Genomic DNA, 24,477 nt, shown 5'->3' with positions numbered 1-24,477 from the left:
CATCTGGGAGCTTGTTAAAGATAAGGTTTTCCATGGGCTTTTTCCATACCAACTAGATCCAATTAGCAAGAGACTAGTTTTCCAGAGAAGTTTGTGTTCCCAGAGAGAGAGTGAGAGAGAGAGAGAGAGAGAGAGAGAGAGAGAGAATTACAGTTAGTTGCCCCAAAGTGTGCAAGCCTACTTTGTACCAAATTGGAATGCATGTGTCAACTAACAGTACTATTTAATAGGCCTGAATGGGAGTGTCAGTCTTGAAAAAGATAGACAAAATTTGCTTTTAAATGTCCTTCTTGCATCAATATGTTCTTCAAGTGTGGTCTTGGGAGTCAGTTCTAAAGGAAATTAAATCTCACCATTTACTCAAAATTCAATGGGAAAATGACAACTCATTCTTAAAGTAATAAAGGCTAAGCATGCTAAGCATCAACTCTGCATAGCACCAACAATGTTCAAGTTATTATAACTTTACAGTTTTAGTCTAGGCCTAAAGTTGACTTCCGTTTGCTTTCTGCCCACTTCCTTATGAAACAAAAGTCTTGAACTTTCCAAACCTCAGAAGCTCAAAAGCTTAGCTGTAAAACTGTAGGAGACCAGCAAGAGGAAAAGGAAAGTCTCCTTCAAAAGACATCTGTAGTTGCTGCTGGCCACATCTGCTCTATCTCTGCAAATAGTAACTATGCCTTTTGACACTTGCCCTTGGAAAAAGTCCAAATGTGGCAAATAGTAGAAGCAACATTTCTTCACCTTCCTGCCTGGAACTTCTGGTGATATGGATGAGTTCTAGCTGGTACTTTAATGGGTGGAACAAGGAAGCCAGCTACTGCCCACCACCCTCTCCCATGCCTGCAGATGAAATAAGTAAACACAAAGTGAGATTACTGAATTAAAAATCAAAATCCTCTCATTTGGTTGGAACCCCTGAAAGGGTCTGGACCAAAGAGGCTGCACGGTAGCAGCTAAGACCTAGGCTCATTGCCATTAAAAATATTCTAAGAAGTATGTGTGTGTGCACGCATGTTGTATTTCTAGCAGAATACTTGAGAGAAATGAGACTTAAATCTGGAAACATATTTTTGTCTCTGCAGTCCCAAGTTGGAGACATTAAAAACACAACTATGTCTCTTTCAGTTCAATTAAGCTGGTCTGGAAACCAAAATTGTCCTTTAGGAAGGGGGAGAAATTTGTTTATATTCCTTCTGAAGCAAGGAGGGAGGTCTTTTTGGCAGTCTTTATGATCCATTCAGGACCAGGAAACTTAATCGTCAAGTTCAAAGCTCGTCTCGTCGTAGAGTTCAGGGCGTGCTGACTTCCTGTGCCGGGAATATTTCAGTTGCAGGAGATCACCCATTTCATCAAGAGCTTCCAAAACCTGCAACGAGATTGACTTCCATCCATTATCTTTAAACCTCTAAGTGGCTCTGCTTTGTAGAGCCAGGTTAATGGCCAGTCTCAGAAAGACCCACAGTCTTATTTTGCCAGCTTCTTTGATTTTAAAGGGGCAAGATTCATATCATTAGGTTGTGGTTTATAGGCCCTAGAGGAATGTTAGATGCTAATTTATTTTATTTAATCATCTAACTTCACATTATAAATGCTTATTTTATTTTGGGAGTGTGAGCAGAGGAATAAAAATATCTGACCCATGCTTACCCTTTAAGGCTATATTTTAAAAATTAATGACATATATAACCTTGTGGAAGAAAAAGATAAGGTTGTAGAAGGCATTTGAAGTATGTCTTCATGACATAGCAAACCAGCTCAGCCAAGAACAAACTGGAACACTGTGGGAGATAATTAACATCGTTCTCTATCTTCCCATGCTCTATCTCCCAACATCTTCCACTTTTAAATACTTATTTCTATATTCTATGAATAATAGAACTTAAACTCACAAAGGACCAAGAATTCACCTGCTTCAGTTCTCCTACCTTAGTCAATTAAATGTATCTTCAGTTTTACAAATGAAACAATGGAGATCCAGAAAGTAAAAATGTAATTTTTACTTCTAGGATATCACTAATCCTATGGTGTTGAGTATGCCTTTTTAACCTTTCCAACCCTTTTTTTCTTAACCTGTCAAATGAGGAGGGAGACTATATGAGATTAGGGTTTAATGCTTTTAAAAAGGTAAAGTGAGGGTTTTTAACATTAGAGTGAATGACTAATCTAATGGGGCTTATGGACTTTCCTCTTTGGTAAGTCTTTCAAACTGACATCAATTAAGATATCCACCAACATATTAAGATCAATTTAATTCTTGGTGGTAGAATTATAAATGTTTAATATGTTCTCCCTGTTTTTTTAAATTTTAAATATTTAGATTTGATCTAAAATAAAATTAGGTCATTTATCTTTTAAATGACATCTACTTGGGATAGTTTCTATTGATCTTTGCTGAAGGTGGGGAATAACTCAGAGATTTCCAAAGTGGAGCACACTTGGGGATATGCAAGACAATTTATGGAGGATGTGGGAGGAAAACATTAGGATCTTTATTCATTCTCATCTCAACCTTTCTAACTTCTGCTTTTGTGTCTGTTATATAATGTACATAGCATATTGGTAATGTATATATCATTTATAAATAGTTTATGGTGAGGTCCTCTGATCAAAGACCACCCAGAACACACCTGTACTCAGTTTTTTTTTCTTTTTTAGCTTGCTGCAGCACAGGAGAGCACATTCCAGAAGAATCATGGGCACCTTAGTGCATTTGGGCTTACGCCTGAGATGATTCCCAGGGACCAACCAGTTCTGGGTTGGATGCCATCAAGAAGTGGGAGCAGTTTATTGGGCATCTATATATTTATAATTTTTACCTGGAAGGTGGAATGACTAACGAAAGGCTAGGGCTGTCATTGGTAAAGGAACAGCCTTTAGTCAGAAAAGGGAGATGTCAAGCCATTTCATGTTTGTAGAGTGGTCTCAGCTCTGTCTTGTTCCAAACATGGTCATCGAGTGCACTTGTCCTAATGCTGTCTAACAGGATCATTTTTCACTTTCTCTTATGTGTGTATTAAGGAAGTGCTCTAAGTTTTCCATCGAGATGGATGCATGATCTCAAAAGTTTAGAGTCATCTGTCTAGATGATGTCTCAATGCTAGCAGTTAAGGACTTGTGGACAGAATCACAAGTCTGACAGTGACAGAACTGGGTACACATGAGTACCTCAATGCTATGTGGATCACAAAAAATAAGAATTCATTCATGCTGTGCATCCCCCGGTCACCTCTGGGAGCTGCTCCCTGGCATGTCCTCTTCTCTCCCATGCCCACAGTCTCCTTTTCACTGTCTTCTTCCCTTGATGTGTGAACACGCTCAGATCTTCCCCTGCTTTTAAGGGTTTTTACTAAACCTATTTTTCTCAACTTTACAGCCAAACTTCTTGAGAGATTTGTCTACCCTTCTTACCACCAACTCGCTCCATTTAAGAGAAGCAATTTATTAAAATTAATGTACTGGAAATAGATGTACTCATTTAAGAGAATCTGGAAAATATAGAAGGATATCCAAAACAACAAAAGAATCCACCCATCATCTCAAAACCTAGAGTTAGCCCAGCTGTTGCTGTGTCGTTCAGTAAGTTTTTACTGTGTACTTACCAAGTACGATTCACTGGCTTAAGTCCTTAGGCTTAATCACACACACAGTGACCATGTGTGTGTGTGTGTGTTTGTGTGTGTAATTCAATCTCAAATTATCTCTTCATTCTTTAGTTCTGTTTTTTTATTTCTGTTCTCTGTATTCCTCTAAAACTGCCCACTCTTAGGAACATCAAGCTCCTATTAGTTGCTAATATAATAGTTTCTTTTCATCTCTCATCACATTTAAAATTCCTGCAATTTTTGGGGACGTTTTGATCCTCCTTTTCCTTGAAATGTTATCCTCTTTACTGTGTTTAACATCACACCAGACCATGTCTTTTCCGACCTCTCTAGCCCTATCTAAGTGATTCCCATATCCACCCTGGTCTGTAAGCACTCCATAAGCATCTGCCCTTGGCCTGTTCACTCTTGATTATTTCAGAGCAATTATATCTTCTACCATTGGCTTTAATAATCCCCCAGTTTCCTAAACTCTGTAATTGATTTCCTCTTCCATACATGGCCCATGGACATGTAATCTCAACATGTCTAGGACTGAGCTCATTTTATTCCCCCACTCCTATCGAAGAGTTGCTGTTCCTTACTGTGCAGCTTATCTCATTTAACTGCTTTACCATCCTTCTACTTACCAGGGCTACAGACCTGCAATTCTCTTTGATTTCCTCTCCCCCCACATGCCCTGTGTCCGATCATTTGCCACATCTTGGCCACTCCATGCATTTGTAATGTCTGTTCCTAGATCCGTTTCTTTGTTTCTATGGCCATTGACCTTGTCTCTCCTGTTTTGTGGAAGTAGCTCAGTTTAGCTCACATCCTCTTGCCTCTTTCCTCTCTAATCTATTTGTCACATTTATTTTGTAGTGACGTGATTATGTCACTCCTCTGGTCAGAAACTTCCAATGCTACTCCACAACCTTTATTAAATAAACCCCCAGCTCAAAAGTTACCTCCTCAATGACTCTTCCCTTTTGTAATAATTCATTCACACCTTCATGCTTCTCACAGTTTTCTACATTTATTTTTCAAAATAAATTTATTTTGTCTGGTATTATCGTTAGTTGCTTATCAGTATCTTCTCCTACTCTTTTTGCTACAGGGTTTGTATGGAGTAGACGCTCAATAGTGTTTGCAAAACTGCATTGATATCATGAGACAGCTCCATTAACCCCAAACTGATTGAAAAGGCTTAGTTCTCTGATATTACTCATTCACATAAAAATTGAAATCAAGGGACAGTAAAATGAAGTTTTAAAATAATTTTCACCCCACTTAGGGTCTGCTGATGTAATATACATCTGTCCTTGCGGTTGGTTCTCCAACATGTTGCTTAGTTTGGTCATATTTTATTACGGCAGGTTTGGTGATTGTGAAAAATGTCAGGATACAGGCAGTTAATGCTGACATAGCATGTGAGATCAGCTTTTGCATTTAAGAACAAGTAAATAGCACATAATTTGGCTATTCAGTATTTTCTGTGAAACCGAAATACTTACTTGACTCAAATCTTTGCTAAAATGATTTTCTTTTTTATCTACTGAGTTGATCACATTGCTGGGCATTGTTGACATACCCCTGTCTTTTAGCAGTGAGTTTTGTTACTGTTTTTTCCCTAAATCTCCTAAGAGAACCTCAACCTGGCTCAATAAAAGGACTTGCTCAGAATGCAAGCTACCAGTACTGAAGGTCCGCTGGCCTGTGGCGTACTCACCGTGTCTAACATCTCCCGGGTATGTGCCGCAGAAACACAAAACCGAGCCCGGGCTTCTGCAAGGGGAGTGGCTGGAAAGCCAACGACCACCACCCCGATTTTTTTCTCTAACATGTGCCTTGAGAAAGCCCTAAAGGAAAAGCAAATAAAAAAAAGGAGGTTAACCGAGAGAAGACAGAATTATGTTGCCAAAAAAAGGAATGTGGTGAATTGACTTTTTACTTTTTATGACAGTAAGTAGAAGATGATTGAAGTTATTTCTGTCAAATACAATTGACAAAGAAATGGGCAGTCAGTCAGTCATTTGATGCCACCCATAACTGAGTGTGTGGTATTTTGGGGCCTGACACACTCATTGGACAACTGTGGGTGCTGAGTCTTTGACATTGAACAGAAAATGCTGATGTATGCGACTCTGGCTTAATAAGTCTGCAACGATGTAAAAATCCTTTGTCTGTGGGGTTCCTAGGAATAAAAACCAAGCAGCAAATACGATGCAAGAACATAAAGAAAGAGTATGTATTAAATGCAAACCTATATGTTTTTAAAACTTAATTAATACCAATAATACGATGTGGCAATTTCAAAAACCCTATATTTAGTGACTATAATTTGAAGACCAGGATCAGAAGGCCTGTAGGATCCAACTCTAAGCCAATATTACCACTCTAGGGTCAAATGTTATATTTTTTAACAAATCAGAGATAAGAAATAGCAAGGGTCTCCTTTTTTTTTTTTTTAATGTGTGAATGAACATACTCAGGTATGCACAGGGATAGTAAACCCATTGACTGGGTTAAAAGGGAATAGGGCAGGAGGGAGACAGGGAAAGAAGTCTGCACACACAGAGAACTGGCAGATAGATGCAGCCTGTAGGATGTAAGTCATATAACTACAAAGCTCTTTAATGCAGGGTAAAACCTCTGTAAGCTATAATTCCTTCCCTTCATCCTGCTAGCCTCTTTCTTTTCCAGAGCTAATCTCAGTAATAATTCTAGAATATCAAGCTGAAAGTCTGTACATTTCTTGTGCTGAGAGCCAAGAGTCAGATAAAAAGGCATGTACCTCCAAGTGACTCTTTCCTCCCTTTGGGCTCTGTTGCTCTTTGCAGCAAATCTTAATTACCGAGTGGCTCTACCCATAAGTGAAGTAAATGCCTCAGATCTGTTCTTGGCATTATGAGGTTGCTGGTGTATTATTTTAGGCTGGAAGCTGACAGCACTACTCATAACTCAGGAAGCATTCTTTAACCAGACGTGGAGAGTAAGCCTGCTTGTCCATTCATCTGTCTTGCTGTTCAGCAGTTTGCCTTTTGGTTGCCACGAAGCAATGGAGATTGCAAGACCTACACAACACACAGCCTCTTTGGCCCCCTGGCTTGGGTAAGGCAAAATTTGCCCTTTGATTTCAACTGGGAAGGTTATAAGGAGATGAAGCTTTCTAGCTGAGAAAGCTTGAAAACAGAGGCTGTTCTTTTTCCTGCTTGATCACCCTATGGAAGGCTGCCCACGGAACAACACACAGGATGAGAGCTCATAATTGTCTGAGAAACATGTCAAGTGCTTTTATTGCTAGAGTACAAACCACCTGACCCATGATCTCCGGCCAGTTTTCAGGACTCCCAGAAGACCGTTTTCACTGTCTGCATGTTTCTCTTTGTACCAAAGGAAGCGAGTTTTGCCAAAGAATGTGGAGGAAAATATATGACTCTGTTGATTCATTAGGCTAATCTGGAGCCTCCCTGGAGCACTTTTGAATTTAAAACTTACACTACTAAACCTAGTGTCCTTAACTTAATGTATATGATTGCACTGGACATTTTATATAATGAGCCTCTGGGTTTATACTCCCCAAAGCAAATTAGAGCTGGCATAGATTGAAAGAAACTAAACTATGTGAAATAATACTAATAATACTATAATAAACATTTGCATTGCATTGTATGTAGCATTTCTATGTCTTGTGTACCACTGTCTTCCGAGCGTATGATGAGGACTGTGGAGGGAAAATGCAAACCCTGTACCAAGTACTAAATATAATACATGCTTGATTATTTAAGTGCATATTTTATGGGTGAAATCAGATTATACTGAAACGCATAGACGACTGCAGTGGTAGAGTTATAACAGGACTTTGTTCCAAAGCAAAACTAACTAGAGATTATATTTTCCTTCTGCATAGGTAGAAATTTGGTGAAATCACAGTTCTTTAAAAATTAATGGTTTTTAAATGAACAAGTAAAAGAAGGGCTTCTACACTGGCTTGTACAATTAACTGCCTGTTTCAAAAGCTTCCCTACATATAAACTTTCAACGGAAGAAATATCACAGAAGGAAAAAAGCCAGGATGCAGGGCAAGCTCTGGCCAGCAACTTCTGCCAGCCATAGATGATATTACCTTTTGTAACTAACCTGTTCTCAGTTTCCTTAGACAACCCACGCAATTAGGTTTTTCTTCTGTCATAGTGATTGATGCCTTTTGAATCACCAAACATGACATTAAAGAGAGTTAAATTCATACTCTCCATTACTTTATTGAGATGTGCATTTTTTCCTATGGACTAAAGCTTGAGAGGCTGTACTTTGTGTTCAAAAGAGCTCTGGTTTAGGAGGCAAATGGAACTGGCTTTGAATTCTGGGCTCTGCTGCCCAAACTATGTGAGTTTTGGAAAGTAGTTTGACCTTTGTGAGTCTCAGCATCCTCACAAGCATCCCAACCTCAATGGGTGATCACTGCACTCTAACAGCCTTACTTAGCATATATATTCAGCATATCTATCTCTCTATCTATCTCTCTATCTATCTATCTATCTATCTATCTATCTATCTATCTATCTATCCAGCATCTATCTATCTATCTATCTATCTATCTATCTATCTATCTATCTATCCAGCATCTATCTATCTATCTATCTATCTATCTATCTATCTATCTATCTATCCAGCATCTATCTATCTATCTATCTATCTATCTATCTATCTATCTATCTATCCAGCATCTATCTATCTATCTATCTATCTATCTATCTATCTATCTATCTATCATCTAACATACTTAGCATAAGTATTCAGCAATGTTAGAGCCTCCTGAAAAACAACCTTATGTTGGAAGAACAGGACAGTTTGAGGTATCAGCCAGTGTTCTATATAGCAATATTGATGCAGGGTATAGCAGGCTCTTTATCTACTATTACCTACTATACTATTATCTACTATTACCTACTACTACCTACTTTACTTGCTATAGAAATCTGGAAGTTCTATTTGTATTGATTTAACCAAAGATCACAATAATTATTTTGGGGAGCCATGCAACCAAGGTGATTCAACCTTGCACTCAGCTGAAACTAATAATTATTATTGCAGCATAGTAAGAGTACTCTCTATTAGTAATAGTAATGGCTGTCACTGATTAAATCGTAGTACACCAAGCACTATATTAAGTGCTTTATACGTATTACTAATGTTATTAATAACAACAGCTAATACTGAATAGCTCCTATATAAGAAGCAACCTGCCAAATGCTGCATAGACCTCACCTTGTTCCATCTACACAATGATCTTATGAAGTAGGTGCTGTTATACCCCATTTTATGAGTGAGAAAACTGGGCCTTCAGAAGGTTGGGTAACTTGTCCAAGATCCCTTAGCTAGGAAGAGGCAGAGTCAAAATTCTTTTTGATTCCAAACCTCTCACAAAGCAGAACTTTTATATGAAGCATACTGTACAGTTGAATTCTTAAATTTAAATTCATTTGTTTTTACTCTTCATGGACTTTGCTCATTGGGTTGGTTCATTTTTCCAGCTTGTTGCAATTCTAATTCTAGCTTCCCTCATCAAAGTTAGGACAATCCAGCATACACCCTGCTGCCACCCCTCCAGAACTGTGTACTTTACACCCTGAAGAAGTTTATTTTTGGTGCTTTCTTTTGAGAAAATGATAAAATTTTGGATAAACATGGGCTAAGTTTGGAATTTTTCTTCCAGAACACACCACTTGTCCAACCACTTTGAATAAATGCGAGTTTTCTGTGCTTTCCAAGATGGGATGGTCAAGGGTTTTGGATGATCTGCAACTTTGAATGACCATTGTCACTCCTCCCTGCCATCAGCATGGAGCAGTATGGTGTGTGACGATTCTGTAGTGCACCGTCTTCCTGGACACTCCATGCATTTTTTGCCTGACCCAGATCAAAGGCCCCACTGGTGGCCATGGCATGGCACACTAAAACACTCGTGTGTGTGTTTTGACTATTTATTATTTTGCTGTGGTGAAATGACACAAGAGAATACTTCAAAAAATCTGTTTTGGGGGAACTTCTAATTCATCCTACCTCCATGCATTCTTAACTACTAGGCCCCAAACCTTTTCTATACTTCAAATACTCTGTCAATCTATTCAGATTATTAGAGAGTCAAACAGAAAGTTCCAGTGACAGGGTTATATCAAATAAGCATTTCACATTTAGAAAGCATTTTAGTTAACTTCTTTTTAATAACAGAGGTAATTAGTCTCTAGCAGGTTGGAGAATGGCTCATGTATAAAATTGTCCATGCCATACAGAGAAAAAGCCATTTTTTTTCTCTTTATGTAGTTATTGCTAATGCAATAGTTTTGGACTTGCAATTAGTGAAAAATGACCCAAAATAGACTTAGAGGGGAGGCATTGAAATTTCGTGTTATGAGCCTGAACTGTGGAGTGAGCCGAGGTTTGGGTTTTTTACCTCTTAATTTTACAACTGCTCTCAGCCTCAGATTCCCCATATTTAAAATGATGGTGCCCTCTTCCAAGGACAGCCACAAGAGTTCAATAGCAGAAAGTACATAGAATCTGGTAACATCGTTTTTAAATGCTGAGAGAGATTGTCTTCAGAAGTTCTCCCTGAGAAAGGTCATGGGTCAGAAGGAGGCTCAGGATCATCCTTAATTTACAGTTGAGGCCAAGGGAAATATGTGAATTCTCTAAATTTATAGAGCTTGAAAATGGTGGCAGGGAGAGATGTCAGCTTTACCACCTGGTTCCCTTCTTATAAGGCCTGTGGACAAGGCCCTGCTGATGGGTGGCAAGTGGCTTCCAAGAAGATGTGCCAGTAAATTCTGAATCCAAACACCCCGTTCAAAGTGCATTATCTAGTGCCTGTGGGGAAAAGTCTTATAGTGTCAGAAGCACCATCTTAGTGAGGTCCCTGTGGGACGTAGGTGTGATTCTGAGAGTCTTGGATACTTACGCTAGTTTACCAGGCATGTAAAGGAGCATGGGAATAATGGGAGAGTTCTCGTTGCCATAAATAATGAATCCCATTTCCTTCAGTCTCTGTCTGAAGTATCTTGTATTTTTTGCAAGCTGCTGTAATCTCCGCAACCCTGAAAAGAGACAGGCATGAAATCCATCAATTCCCACTGGGAAGAGGGAAGCAAAGGTCAGGTCAACCTGAGAAGTGTTCCTAAGTCTTTCTGCAGGCCTGCATCATTAGCTGGGAGGAGTCAGAGGAGGGTGAGAAAATACCTCCTGGTGAGCAGGTGTAGGCACTGACGCCCAGGACAGCCCTGAGCCTGGAAGGCAGGAATGAGGGGGGATGTCATTAGGTGCTACAAGCAACTGTAGCCAGGCTAGGCTGCAGGGAGTATGGAAGGCAGGCGAGGTACCTACTGTACATGGACTTTATGCTGAGTGCTTTAAAAACATTAACTCAGGAGAAGGGAGTGGGTAAGAAGTAACACACACCCATACACACAGACACACACCCCATAACTGACACCAGTTGTTGGTAGACACTTTTTAGCCAAGCTGAGATGGTGCTTTAAGCTGCTCCTTACTTAAGTCTCTAACCAAAGGACCCTTCATCTAACCTGAATTTGAAGGGGTAGGACATCCCTGGACAAAGATAAGTCCAGCTGAGACCACGGCTATTTGCGAGGCATTTGGTGATGGTAGAATAATAGAAAGGAAGGAAGATGGGGACCTCTGCTTTCCCCAGCCAGAAAAGAGGACAGCATTAGCCCAAAACAGGTCAATCAAGGTATGTGTATCCATGTCAAGGTTATTGGTGTTTCAGCTCAGAAGCATATTCTCTGTCCTAAGTGTCTGTCCCAGGGCAGAGGTCACACACGTGAGATAACAAAGGGAATTAAAGAGTAGAAAGAGTTCTGAAAACACCTGTCTGTTTCTGTCCTGCCTCTAAGTAGCTAGGCAAGTAAACCAGCCAGAAATAGAGTGTTTGCTCAATAAGAATAATTGGATTGAACATTTAAGTCCCCTAGAAATCAGCCCAATGTCTGCATTTGATGTAGGGTTGCTGTTCAGCAGGAACGTGCTTCTAATTTCTTACTGGTTGTCTTTAGCTGACTTCCATTCTGATTGATCAGACATTCATTCAGACCAAGCAGAGGTCTTGTTCTAGGGGTTATTCAATATTTTGAACATTGCTCATGGGCGTTTGTAACTCTCTGGATGGAAAAAGTATAAAAATTTCAGTAAGATGTCCATCATGGTCATCTAGTTCTTCCTTAGAGAAATGGCCCCAGGGTGTGCCTTAATAAAGGGTTGAGTGGTGGTTATCTTCTGCTCAGCATCCTTCCCCTATGGGACTGTGACATTTGGGTAAGGTTGACCCTGCCTTTTCTCTTTGCTACAAGAGCACATGGGGCCCAAACATGGCCCCCTGATATTGGTTCAATAATGGTACACATCTGGGACTATTAGTCTTTCTTTCAGATCCACTGAGGGAGAGATGTAAGGATGAGATAATCCTCAAGATACATCTTTGCCACCATATGGAAGCCTGCTTGACAATGATGTTGACTCAGATGAAAGCCAAGGCACAAGGCAGCGAGAGTCAAATGGTGTCTTTGAACCCTTGGGTCCAGCAGTGCTTGAATTGGGCCATCTTTTGGACTTCTCTGCTCATAAACTAATAAATATTATTTTCTGCCACTGTACTAGATTGAATTATGTCTCCCCCAAACTCATTGAAGCTTGAATTGTGTCCCCCAAGTTTTATGTATTAGAAACTTGGTCCCCAAGGTGATTGTTAAGAGGGTGGGAAACCGTACCATGGTAATTGAAAGGTGGAGCCTTGAAGAGGTGATTGAATTATAGAACTGTGCAGTAGTGAACAGATTAAAAATGGTGGTCAGGGTGTGTTTCTGAAGGATTTAAAAGAAGAGGAAAGTATGTCTGTCTGTCTCTCTCTGCTCTCTCTGTTTCCACCATCTTGCAATGTGAGACCCTTGGTCACTGTCATCAGCACCAGATTGACTTTGGACTTCCCAGACTCAGAAACCATGAGCAATAAATTTTGTTTTCTTTCTAAATCATCCAGTTTCAAGTATTTTGTTATAAGCAACAGAAACGGACTAATACAGCCATCTACAACCAACCAAATGTGTCCTGAGTAATACAGGTGACCACTAATTGGATCAGGTGGCCTCTACAGGACAACAATAATATCAGCAACAATAATCATAGGTCACGCACATGTAATATCAGCACTGTTATAAGAATGTGATATTGAGTCACTTATTTAATCCCCACTACAACCATATTAACATAGGTGCTGTAATCCTACATTACATACGAGGAGAAGACAAGTAACATAGCTGGTGGACAGCCAAGCCAGAATTGCACTGAGACAATTGGGTTCTAGACTCTGTGCTATGACCCCTACACTATAGTGCTCTGCCCAAGTAATGGATGGTGGTCATCTCTTCTCAAGATCAATAAAACTCTCATCTCTGCCAGTTGTTCAGACCATTATATACCAATTATTTTCCTAGTAGAAGCAGTTGAGAGGTTGAAGGCTGAACAAGCTGTTGACAGACAGCCTCATGTTGAGAGGGCTTGGGCAGGGCACCAAGGTTTAGAGTCCAGTGCCTGCCAAAGGGGAGGCCTGGCAAACTCCCTTCACTTTGGGTGGAGACCCTGAAAGGCTGTGCTCAAGGAGTAAGGGAGAACCAGAAGTAGACAGACCCCCAAAGGGCACTTGCATTGTTCGCTGGCATCATGAATACAAGTAAGGGATCCAGAGAAGAGTAGATCTATTTAGATTTTTTGAATAAACACAGCCTCCTTGGGGCTTAAAAAAGACCTGTTCTGTAACATACTGAAGTGTCCCTTGGAAACTTGTATGTGTACAGAGCGCAGTCTATTTGAAGTACAGAACTAGAAATTAGGAAGGAAAATATTTTCTTTACTTAAAAAAAAAATCATGCATACGTTGAAACTGTGTATTTAGAGACACGAGAACATAAGGAGGACGGGGAGATTGTGGACAGAAGAAAAAAAGGGCTGCAGTGAGATTTGTCTTAAAGGTGATTATAATGAAGGCACAGATATATACATCCCAGCCACCAAAATGTATTCCATATGGCCTGTCCCCTTGTGCATTCGGCTCTTTTGTGTCTTTAGCTGCACGATGAACAGATGACTTCATTAGGCTGGGCCTGATGACTCCTAAATGTTCTCCCTCAAAGACTAGAAGGATTTCCTGGCCCGGAAGTTCATGAATGACTTAAATTGCTTTCCCAATGGCATTATCTTTGCTCTTGCCTAAAACGACTCATCTATCATTGATCTGCCTGGCTACTTAATTGGCCCCGTCTGTCCCCTCTGCCTTTACTAACTCACATAACTGGATCATCAGCTAATGTCACCACTTCACTGCTTCTAGATCTGTTGGAGACTTGACCAAACAGACCATGCTACCAATTCCAGGGGTATCTGACTCGTGAGAACAGAATGTTTTATTCTTGCCTATCTCTGAACCATTTAGCACAGCATGGCTGACAAGCCATTATGACACACTTTGTGGTCACCATGTTTTCTCATATAGGTCACTATAAATGCCTTTCAGGTCTTTTGAGTTGGCCCAGATACAGCTCCTTTCAATTACTGTATTGCTCATTCATTAAAATTGGAAACATTCTCCTACTCCTGGAGGGCCTAGGGGCAGAGGGGAATTTGTACATATAAAACGCTACTCATCTAGACAGGATGTGGGTGATTTTATTAATTATGTTGTGCTTTGAGATCCTTGCTTAAAGAGTGCTTTGTAAAAGTAGAAGGAATATTTGGCATGTGTCCTTTTGTACAGGGATGGCCATGCCACGATGGCACCTGGGCATTTTGGAGATAGGGCACAAGCAGCCGCATCCCCTTGGAGACACTCAGAGTCCCTAATAAAATCACTTCTGATCCTTCTTCCATGTATTACATAAAAGATAGGGAAGGTCCCTACTCAAATAAATAAGTGAAAGAGACATTTTCTTACACAGGCTTCTGGAGAGTTTACATAACTGTTCATTTTGTCATATTCTTGGTTCTCTGAGGAGGCTATTGAGTGGAAAAGAAATAGGCTTTGGAGTTAAATGGACTACGAATCACACTTCACCTGGACAACGTAAACCCTTAAAACTTCGGTTTTATCTGTCAAATAGAGATAAATAAGCTCATCTGTCTTGGTTCTCTGAGGAGGCTATTGAGTGGAAAAGAAATAGGCTTTGGAGTTAAATGGACTACGAATCACACTTCACCTGGACAACGTAAACCCTTAAAACTTCGGTTTTATCTGTCAAATAGAGATAAATAAGCTCATCTGACAAGAAAATCAGGAGAAAAAATGATGCTAATGCAGGAAAAGTTCTTAGTAATGTATCTGGCATCCAGGAGGCATTTGAAAGTTAATTACTCTTTGCCATAGGGCAGTAGTTCTCAGCAGCCCCAGTGGTACCTCAGAACCATGTGGAGAGCTTAGCAAAATCCCATGCCCAGCTGCACCTCAGACCAATCAAATTGGGATCTCTGGGGATGGGACCTGGCATGAGTTTTGGTTTTTACAAGGTACAACCAGGTACACTTGGATGTCTGAGAAATAGCCGCCATTTCCAGTTCACCCCTAAGGCCAGGCACGCCCTGTGTTAGGTGCCTGATTGTGTCCTGGCTGAGCCATGCTCCTCGTTGGATGTGGAAAATAAAAGATGGTCATATAGGGTAGCCTCTCGTTTGGCATAATCATATCCCAACAGTTACTGAGTTTCTGGGTTCTCAGAGAGTATGTTTTATGGGGGTGACCTGCTCCCCTGACAGCTCTCAGCTCCAAAGTACTCACTCAACTTGAGATCAATCCCATTTCAGTCTGACTTCTCTCGTGAGGGTAGATTAAAATCAGGGGTGAACCCATCCTGGCAGATGACTTACAGTATGTGGCCGTTCCAGTCATCCAGATTTCTAGCTCAGCCAGCTCGAGAGATGGGCTAGGTTAATGGGGGCCACGAATACTTTAACCTTCTCTCCAATGCTGTTAAAACAAAAACAGCTGGGGCAGGGGAAGGAAAACAAATAAAACACAAAGCATCTTACTACAAAGCTTTGCAGTCCCCTAATAAAAACAATGGTCTATGGCGTTTCCAAAAATATGTTTGGGACAACTCAGTCTCCCAGAGGGCCAGAAGGAATTATGAACAGTGGAAACTACGAGAATGACTTGTCTTGAAGAAGGAAAATTTCTTCTCTGTTGACCCATTGCCATGCAAAAAAAGAGAAAAGCATTTCCCCCTGTAAGACTAAGTAAAAGGGATGGATTTGATGAGCCCGTGGGCCAATGCCATGCTACTCTATTTTCTGCAGACTTTGCCAGCTCACTTTCTAACAGAGAAACATGAATATGCCCAGATGCCTCTGGATGAGGTATTTTATTATATTCCTGGCTTAAAAATGTGCATTCAGAAATACACACTGCTCACTCACTCTTTAAATTATCTGGCACACCACCACTGTCAGAATACAGACTGGACAATCTCAAACATGCTTGGAAAATGGGGTCCTTGTCTTCAGAGTTGGGTAGTATCTTTCCGTAAAACATTTCCCACAATTAACGAAGTTGATATTTCTGAAAAATTAACTCAGGGAAAATCAAATTGATATTAAAGAATGGCTGCAGTGGTCTGAAATGCCCATTCCCCTTGCGTCTTCCCCCTCCTCTGTCTGCCCATTTACCCTGGCTTTTCCCCCTGGTACGGCGAGGGTGGTTGGGGAAAGACCTTGGAATAATGTTTCAATGTGACAGCAGGAACCCAGCGTCTGTTATTTTAAGCACTGGACACCAGACAGGACATTTTGTTTTCAACACACTCAGGGGCAGAGAGATCTCAGTAAAGATTGAGGCTACGGAGCAGTGAGAATTGTCAGAATTACATTAGCAGCGACAAGCTTCCCCGTGGAGTGGAGGAGAGAGCGTTGGGGTGGTTTACTGAGAGGAGCGCACATTTTTATCAGGCACTGAAGCTCTCCCTTTTGATGTCCAGATTCCAAGGTTACAGCATGTTTTATAGTCACATACACATGTTCCAAGGGCTCTCCAGGCCACTCAGTCGTGCCCCTGTGGAATCCATGCGGGAACAGGTGGGACAGCAAGGGTGGGCGGCTGTCTGCATGGCCCTGGGAGACACCTGGCCTGCACCTCCCCACCAGCTACTCATATCCACTGCTAGGGATTTAGTCCACAAGGAGGGGTGAGAACAAACATCTCTTGCACAACTACTATGAGCCAGGAACTGGGTTTGGGGGCCTCCTTCACAGATAAGGAAACTGAGTCTTAGAGATTATAAATGTGGTACCCAGCTGATCTGGAAATTGGCTGCGCCTAGGAGATGATCAAAGTCTACTCTGGAGAAGCTGGTAAACACACTCATGATGAGGCATGGATTCATGGATTCATATATTTCACAAATGAGAAGCATACACTACGTACAAGAATGGGGCTACCTGCTGAGGTGGGAGGAGAAGATAAATTCTGAGACTGGAGAGAAATGATCTCAAGAAGACAGGGCAGATATCAAATAATATGCAATCAAAAATAAGTGCCATCAACATTCACATAGTTTTGCTTCATGATACGAATAATAAGATTCAATGTTAATTTACTTAAATAGAAAGCAATATCTTAGCAAGCCATTAATTATGGAATTGTACACATTGAATGAGGTAATTTGGGAAGCTAGAGGCCTTGTGGGGACCCTTGTAAATCAATGATTCTTAAGCAGAACACACCAAACACCAGAGTCTTCTGGATTTTTTTTGAATATACACATGAGCCTCCCTCTGCAGAGATTCTGCTCCAGAAGGTCTGGGGTAGACCTTTCAGAAAAACTCTCTAGGTAACTGTGATTTGTACCCCCAGTTAAGAACCACTGCTCAAACTCATAAATTACATTGTGGTTATTGACTGATCTTAATTGAAGGCACCAGAGAACAATTCAGTCTTGAATTTTTGCACTCAGTCAACAGATGGTGTGGCAGGTTCCATCTGCCCCTTTTTCTATGAAGATGGACAAGTCACCCATCATTTCTGAGCCTCAATTACTGATCTGTTAAGTGAAGATGCTAGTAATTGCTGCTCCACCTATTTCCCAGGACTTTTGGGAGGAGGATTAATTCAACATCTGCTTACTTACTACCTATTATGTATAAGTGACTGTTGTGATCAGTGGAGGATTAAAAGATGACTATCTACTGAATTTTTAAGGGGCTTATAAACTAGAAAAATTAATATAATCATAACAGAAAGTAGAAAATCAAGTGCCCCATGAAATAAATTCTCTGGGAGTTTGGGGCAGAGACCTAGAAGTGACATCTTGTGCACGTATGCTTGGTGGGGCTTACGGGAGGAATGAGCAACTCGCTTGCCTAAAACGTTTGGATTACAGTTGTGGGAACGATCAGTGGAGTCAGACCAAATGCCACCTGAGAGTCAGAATTTTGGGGTGGTAATGGGGAGCTAAAGGCAGTATCCTTAGCAGAAAATGACATGTACTGAGGAGGTTAGGCAGATGAAGCTCATGGTATATAGTGCATAGATCAGGACGAGGGCAGAACTGGGGGCAACAGGGCCAGTTAGGTGGCCATGGTGGCAGCAATCATCTGAAGTGGGTGAAAACATGTATGTCAAAAATTATTGTGATTTGTGGCAAGAAGACAAAGGAGGCAGCATAGGACAGACCCTGGGCTGAGCAACTGGATTAACAGGGTCCCGTGAAGGGACTCTGAGAAACCATGCAAATGAAAGTGGCCACCTACATAATGAAAACCTCTAGTTTCCAAAGTGTTTGCTAGGAAGGGTGCATTGAAGAAGCCTTAGGGTGGCAGTGTGTGTCGGGGGGATTGACAGAGAGGCGCCCCCCCTGGCCTTGCCTCTACGACAACAACAGCATCATGGCCAAGTGTTCAAAGATTTTACAATTTCCTTGGTTCAAAATTAACTCTAGCACCTCGGGCAAGGTACTTCATCTTTCTGTAACTCCAGCTCTTTAGCTATAACATGGGAATTGCTACAATGATAATAATAATAATAGTTCCCATTTCATACTATTAAGAGGATTAAATATTAAGTACTTAGTAAAGTGTCTGGCACACGATAAATAGTGTTGTAAAACTTGAAAATGTATGTTTTTTATAATGGACTTTCATACACATTTCATTTGAAAAAATTCTATGGTTCCCAAATATTGAAAATGCTTAACTTGAACCAAACAGTGGACTTGGACTTTCTCTCTAAGGTGGGGTCCCAGTGATCAATGTAACTGACCTGCAGCACCTACAGCTTATCTGGCTGTCCCTGTATCCTCCTCAGTCCTTTGGGTGCCCAAGGCATTTCCTCCGATATCTTCCTGTCTCCCCGAATGAAGTGTTCATTGGAATAATTGTCATTCTCAGTGCTCACATTGAAGCAGATGACCACTGAGAATCTAATTACATAAAATTCTCCTATTTTACAAAGGGCTGAAAACTACAGAGACATTCACCAGTAGTTAAGCCCTCATCTGGCAAAGTCTTAGACAGGACAGGACTCTTCCTGAAGAAGAGATTCAAAGAAAGAGAGAAATATTATGTAAGGGAAACGCTTTATTGTCAGCTTTGCAGGTGCAGGAGGCCACGTGTTAAGGAAAGCAAGTGGCCTCTACAAGCCGAGAGTGGCCCCTGCTGACAGCCAGCAAGAAAATGGGGTTCTTAGTCCTACAACTCCCCAAAACTGGATTCTGTTACAGCCATGTAAACTTGGAAAGGGAGAGCTCCAGATGAGAGTGCAGATGCTGACACCTTGATTTCAGCCTTAGGAGAACCTGAGCAGAGAACATGCTGTGCCAATTCCTGACCCAAGGAAACTGAGGTCATAAATGGGCATTGTTTTAAGCCACTAGGTTTGTGGTAATCTGTTATGCAGAAACAGAAAGCTAATATATTCTCTCTAGCCCAGACACACACACGCTGAGCGTCCTCAGGCACAAATCCACCTGCTTAATCCTCCCCAGCTGTGACTGGTGAGGTAGCAGTTTCTCACAACAGAATCCTCCAAACAAGAGTGGGGTTGAGGGGTTTTTTGCTGCTTAGCTAAAAATAAGCCAGTGGTGGGAAAACAAAGACCAATGTGGAAGACCTTCACCCTGGAAGATGCTGTGAATGGAATAGTCTTCCTTCCTTCTCCCACTGTACTGAAGAAACATGGAATTCCATGTGTGTTACAGCACAGCTCCCCCGTCTCACAGTCCATTCACATGGAGGAAACCAATGTCAGGGGGAAGCTTCTGTAGAACTCACAGTGTAAAAGGATATCTCGTTTGCACGACAGCTGGAAGGAAGTGGCCATAATATCCTTTTGCCCCAGTGCTATCCAAAAGACAAACAGATTCTCTTTACACTTTCACTAGGGAAATGTTTAGGGACTCAGAGCAAGTGCAGAATTTACTGGGCTGCCATAAAACTCTACCGGCTAACTCTTAAGGTGAAGTAAATGAAGGGGCAGAAAGTTCTGGAACAGTTTGCTAGCCATTTCTGCACAATCAGGCAAACTTCTCCTCCTAGCTAGAGTTCAGTTTGCTGGCTAATCTTGTGCTTATTGGACAAATCCAGGTTGTCCTCCTGTATGTAAGCAGCCACAGGGCAGAGAGGAATGCCTGTCACCTTGATTGCTGACCCTGACCTCAGGTCTATACACACAAAAAGACCAGGTAGAACTTTTTTTTATCCCCAGCGCAGGTGATTAATCATGGACTGAGGCAGGCCCTTGGTTGAAAGCCGGTGGAGCGTAGCTCCCGACATCTGTTTTGTATTAGCTATTGCTGAAATGCCAGTGGCCTGAAACCATTTAGAAAACGCAGCTCTCCGTGCCCTCTGTCTCTTTCTTGGCCTCTTCCTGTGTCTCCAGCTGGTAACCAAGTGGCAAATATATTTAGGAAGCAGCAGCTAGTACCTCCCCCAACAATGCCAAGGGCCTTCCATGCTGGGGCCCCCAGATGGTGCGTTTTAGGTGGAATTCTCTGTAGATGCCTCTTGCATTCATTGAGGGACCAAAATAACTACATGTTGTTGCTGAGTTTGATGGGGAGAAAAAAACAAATTAGGCAGTCAGTTTTGTGTTCACTGAACTCTCGACAGAGGTAGACACAGAATGTCAGACCTTTTAAAACCGGGTGTTTAATTATCATGTTTTTGTCGCCCCGGTCACAGTCCTCTTTGCTTTTCACTACCTCAGCCTCAGAGGAGAGACAGAATCCTGATTGAAGAATAAATATCTGCAATGACAGTCACAAGATAAGCTTATGATGTGGCTGGATAAGTGTAGTTTGCAGCCACCAGACAGCTGGCGCTGAAGTACAGCAATATCTTATGTGAGCAGTTTGGGAATGTATCTCATGTCAAAAATAAACAGTAGGAAAGTGAGAAAATTCCTTTGTACTCCTTTCTTTCCTCCCTGAATACCCTAAATCTTCCCACTTAGTCACTCCTGTTTTTTATACCAATCAAACTCAAGTGTAAAAATATGTGTGCCCCGTTCCAGGAACCAGAGCAAAGGTTGAGGGTCACAGCTGCAGGGGCTGGTGCCACTTTCTCCAAGTGCATGTTGGGTGAAGAGCAGGTTCAGTACCTCACCCACCAACCTCCTGATAAAATTTCACAAATAATCAGAATAAATAAAATAACCATACAAAATGGTTTTAAAGTGAGGCATGGTTGTATTTTTCATAGCGAATACATTAAAAAAAAAATCACTCTTTTTTGCTTTACCTTTTCTCCATAGAAGGTAAATAAAAATAATTGAGGTTCAAAAATGAAGAGAGCTACTTGAAAGACCTTGGCATTTTATTCAACTCTTTCTCCTAATAATTGAATAAAAACCAGAAATTTATGCATCACAAAAATTAAAAACAATTCCAGGTATGGCGCAGAATGAATTATCTGGAGCAAACCTGCCCACCCAGACATAACAACAGAGACAAACAGCTTTTAGTGCTTCCAAAAGGAGATAAAATGCATAAAGGGATATTGATCACAATCATATTAACTCAATCTTGATATGAAGTTTCCAGTTTTATTTCTCTATCTGGGCTCAGAATTCAATCTTCTCTGTGTCTGGTTATCTCAGTCAGAAGTTCAATCCCCGTGCAAGCCTTTTAGTTTCCTTTTAGTCCACGGCCCCAAATGGACTCAAGGGGACTTGAGTGAGAGATTTGGAGCTGACCCAAAATAAACTCATACAATTCAGATAATTAACCTAATGTCCATGTTTTTAAATTGCAATTTACAATTTTCTGATAATGATGCCATTTTTTTTGTGTGTCATCACAGCCCCCCTTCCAAAAAAAATGTCCTTAATATCTGTGAGTAGGTTACTATTTCTGAAATACACATTCTCCCCTCTTCTGGCCTTGCTTCCAAAATTGTTTCAATTTTTATGTCATTTTAATTTCTTCTGGGGAAGCATTATCCTCAGGGTCCATTTTCTGCCTCCACGAAGTACACAGCATTGGGGAATTTAGTAACATAATGATGATAATGGTGTGCTGGGACTGAGTTCCATGAAAAAGAAACCAGAATTGGTTGTAGTAAAACCAGCCCAGTTGCCCTGAGAGTCCCTATAATAGGAAAAGAAATCTGTCGTTAGTCCTTTGGACTCTATTTTTTTTTTTTGTTCTTGCTTTTATTCTATTTCAGGTCAAGAGTTTATTTACTGAGTCGATAGGAAAAGACTGGGAAACTGTCTAAAATATATGTCTTTCTAAAGTACCAGGGTACTTCAAAAAGTGTGTGGATAATAGAATTAAAAGATAACATGAGTCTTCCCATGAACTTTGTTGAAGTACCATCATATATGTCCATCAGGAAGTCAGAGAAAAGAATATCCTGGGTTGAGGTTAAGTACTGCAGCAAAGACTGGTTAGCTATTCACCAAAGTCATTTTCACCTCCTAGGCACATGGTTAACTTCATTTCCCAGGCTGCTTTGTGGTTAGGCAAAGTCATGTGACTGAGTTACAGCCAATAAAATGTGGGCAGAAATGTCATGTGCCTTTCCAGTCATGGCCCATGAAAATGTCACACGCCTGATCCTCCATGCTCCTTATCCCTTTGGCAGCAAACTTGAAAGTCATATGCTGAAGCAGGAGAAGCCATGAAATAGAAGGAGGCCAGGTTTCTGGAAGAGAACTACCTGCCTTATAGGAACACCAACTTTGGACTTTATATGAGGATATGGTAAATTTCTATTGTGTTACGCCACTGATATGTTGGGGTCTGTCGGTTACAACGACGAATATACCTTAATGAATACCAACTCTAAAAAGAAGGATACTGTGAAAAACTTCCAAGGACTCAAAATTCTAATGCCTCTCTAACGTTCATAAGGAGACCCAAATTTTTCTGTGGGAGTTTTAGTTTCTCGGCATCTCATTACTAGTCGCCAAGTAATGCCAGGAAGAGATGGAGTTTCTTGATTGAAAACATCCTAAGTGCAAATCTTCATTAAGATGGGGGAGGAGAAGGAGAGAAGATGGAAAATGTCATTTTGGATGCTTAAGAATTGACCCACCCTCCTCTATTTTAGAAATGTACTTTAACTTGGACAGAGAGGATTAGCTGGTGCCCAGGTCCTGCTGATTACTGTGTATAAAAAAGTCGAATGCACTTTTTTTATATTTTAGATGGTGTCTGCATGGGAAACCTTAAGTGAGGGATTTAGCTAACTGCTTGGGTAATTAAAGGGAACACTACAGTTTTGCTTCTGCTGTTCAGGTAGCATTGGCTTGTATTATTGAGCTTACCCACCTCACCTCTGTACCTGGTGGTGTTTAGACAAATCCTTAGTATTTGTAATGTAAAACCATTCATTTATCAAAAGAGTGGAAAAGAGACTCTGGATTTTGGCTCATGCATGCACCCATCCATGAAGTGATTATAACTCTAGTATTTGAACCTAAATAATTATATAGGCAATCTCTAAAGAAATGACGTTGTAATTGTTTTCAAATGGTGATTAGTTTCCAAGGCTTGTCCAGGAAATCTGCTTAGTCCCAAATCCAGTATCCATTACCCATTCATTCACATATTTGATGCTTAGGGCACCATTAAATAACTAATCACTACCTATTTGGAGGGCTGGGTTAGGGGTGTATGTGAGTAACATAATATGAGCAAAAAAACTGCAAAACCCTGGAGGAGGGAAGACTGGGGCTTTAAGATGTGGCTGAGAAGGGTGAATGGGGGTTTAGAAGATAGAGAAGGAATGTAGTGGGCTGTGAGGAGAGATAAGATCCTCACAGAAAGAAGGAAAACCATGAGTACATACAGGGAGGTACAAATGCCAAGGGAAGAGTTGATGGGATGCAGCCAAAGCTAACACTGAATGGGATCATTCATTCAGCCAACTTGTACTGCGTGAGGTTGGGGACAGTGTTCCTATCTTCATAGCACTTGTGTTCTCCTAGGGAAGACAGACAATAACCAAGGAAGTAAATATATATTCATACTAACCAATAGGGAAGGGGACGATGTTTTAGAAAGGGTGGTTAGGGAAGGTCTCTCTGGGCTGGTGGCAGGAACTAGAAGGGTCACTCTGGTATGAATCCCCAGGCTGTTCTGGGTCCAGATTTCCTCTGGGTCCTGAGTTTGGACTCTGAGCCTGTTCTGAGAGATGAGGTCAAGCAGTAGCAGGTGTAGAGCCACCTGTGTTAGGAGCAGGGAAGGCCTGTGTGGTGGGGGTTTAAAAGTGAGGGAAGGCTGCAAGTCTCTGGGAAATCAGAGAAGGCCAATTGCTTCCTTTGATTTTGTGGAGAGATTATCTCTTTGTGAGGATGTTTGAACAGTGACTTTTTTTTTTTTTAAAGTTTTTATAATTT

The 24,477-nt window shown here is 41.0% G+C and overlaps 1 protein-coding gene across 1 annotated transcript in view; it reads right to left on the bottom strand.

Annotated features, from left to right (window-relative positions):
• Window positions 1–1,099: 1,099 nt before the first annotated feature.
• SPTLC3 (serine palmitoyltransferase, long chain base subunit 3) overlaps window positions 1,100–24,477 on the bottom strand; it is a 185,570-nt gene continuing 162,192 nt past the window's right edge. Inside the window, exons 10-12 of the mRNA XM_008564739.1 lie at window positions 10,543–10,678; window positions 5,314–5,443; window positions 1,100–1,369 (exon numbers count right to left, since the gene is read on the bottom strand). Of these exons, the coding sequence (XP_008562961.1) occupies window positions 1,256–1,369; window positions 5,314–5,443; window positions 10,543–10,678 (380 nt within the window). The 3' untranslated portion in view covers window positions 1,100–1,255. The remainder of the gene's footprint in view (window positions 1,370–5,313; window positions 5,444–10,542; window positions 10,679–24,477) is intronic.

This window comes from Galeopterus variegatus, unplaced genomic scaffold, assembly GCF_000696425.1.
Source record: "Galeopterus variegatus unplaced genomic scaffold, G_variegatus-3.0.2 Scaffold191, whole genome shotgun sequence".
Lineage (NCBI taxonomy): Eukaryota > Metazoa > Chordata > Mammalia > Dermoptera > Cynocephalidae > Galeopterus > Galeopterus variegatus.
This window is presented reverse-complemented; position numbering and strand designations above follow the sequence as displayed.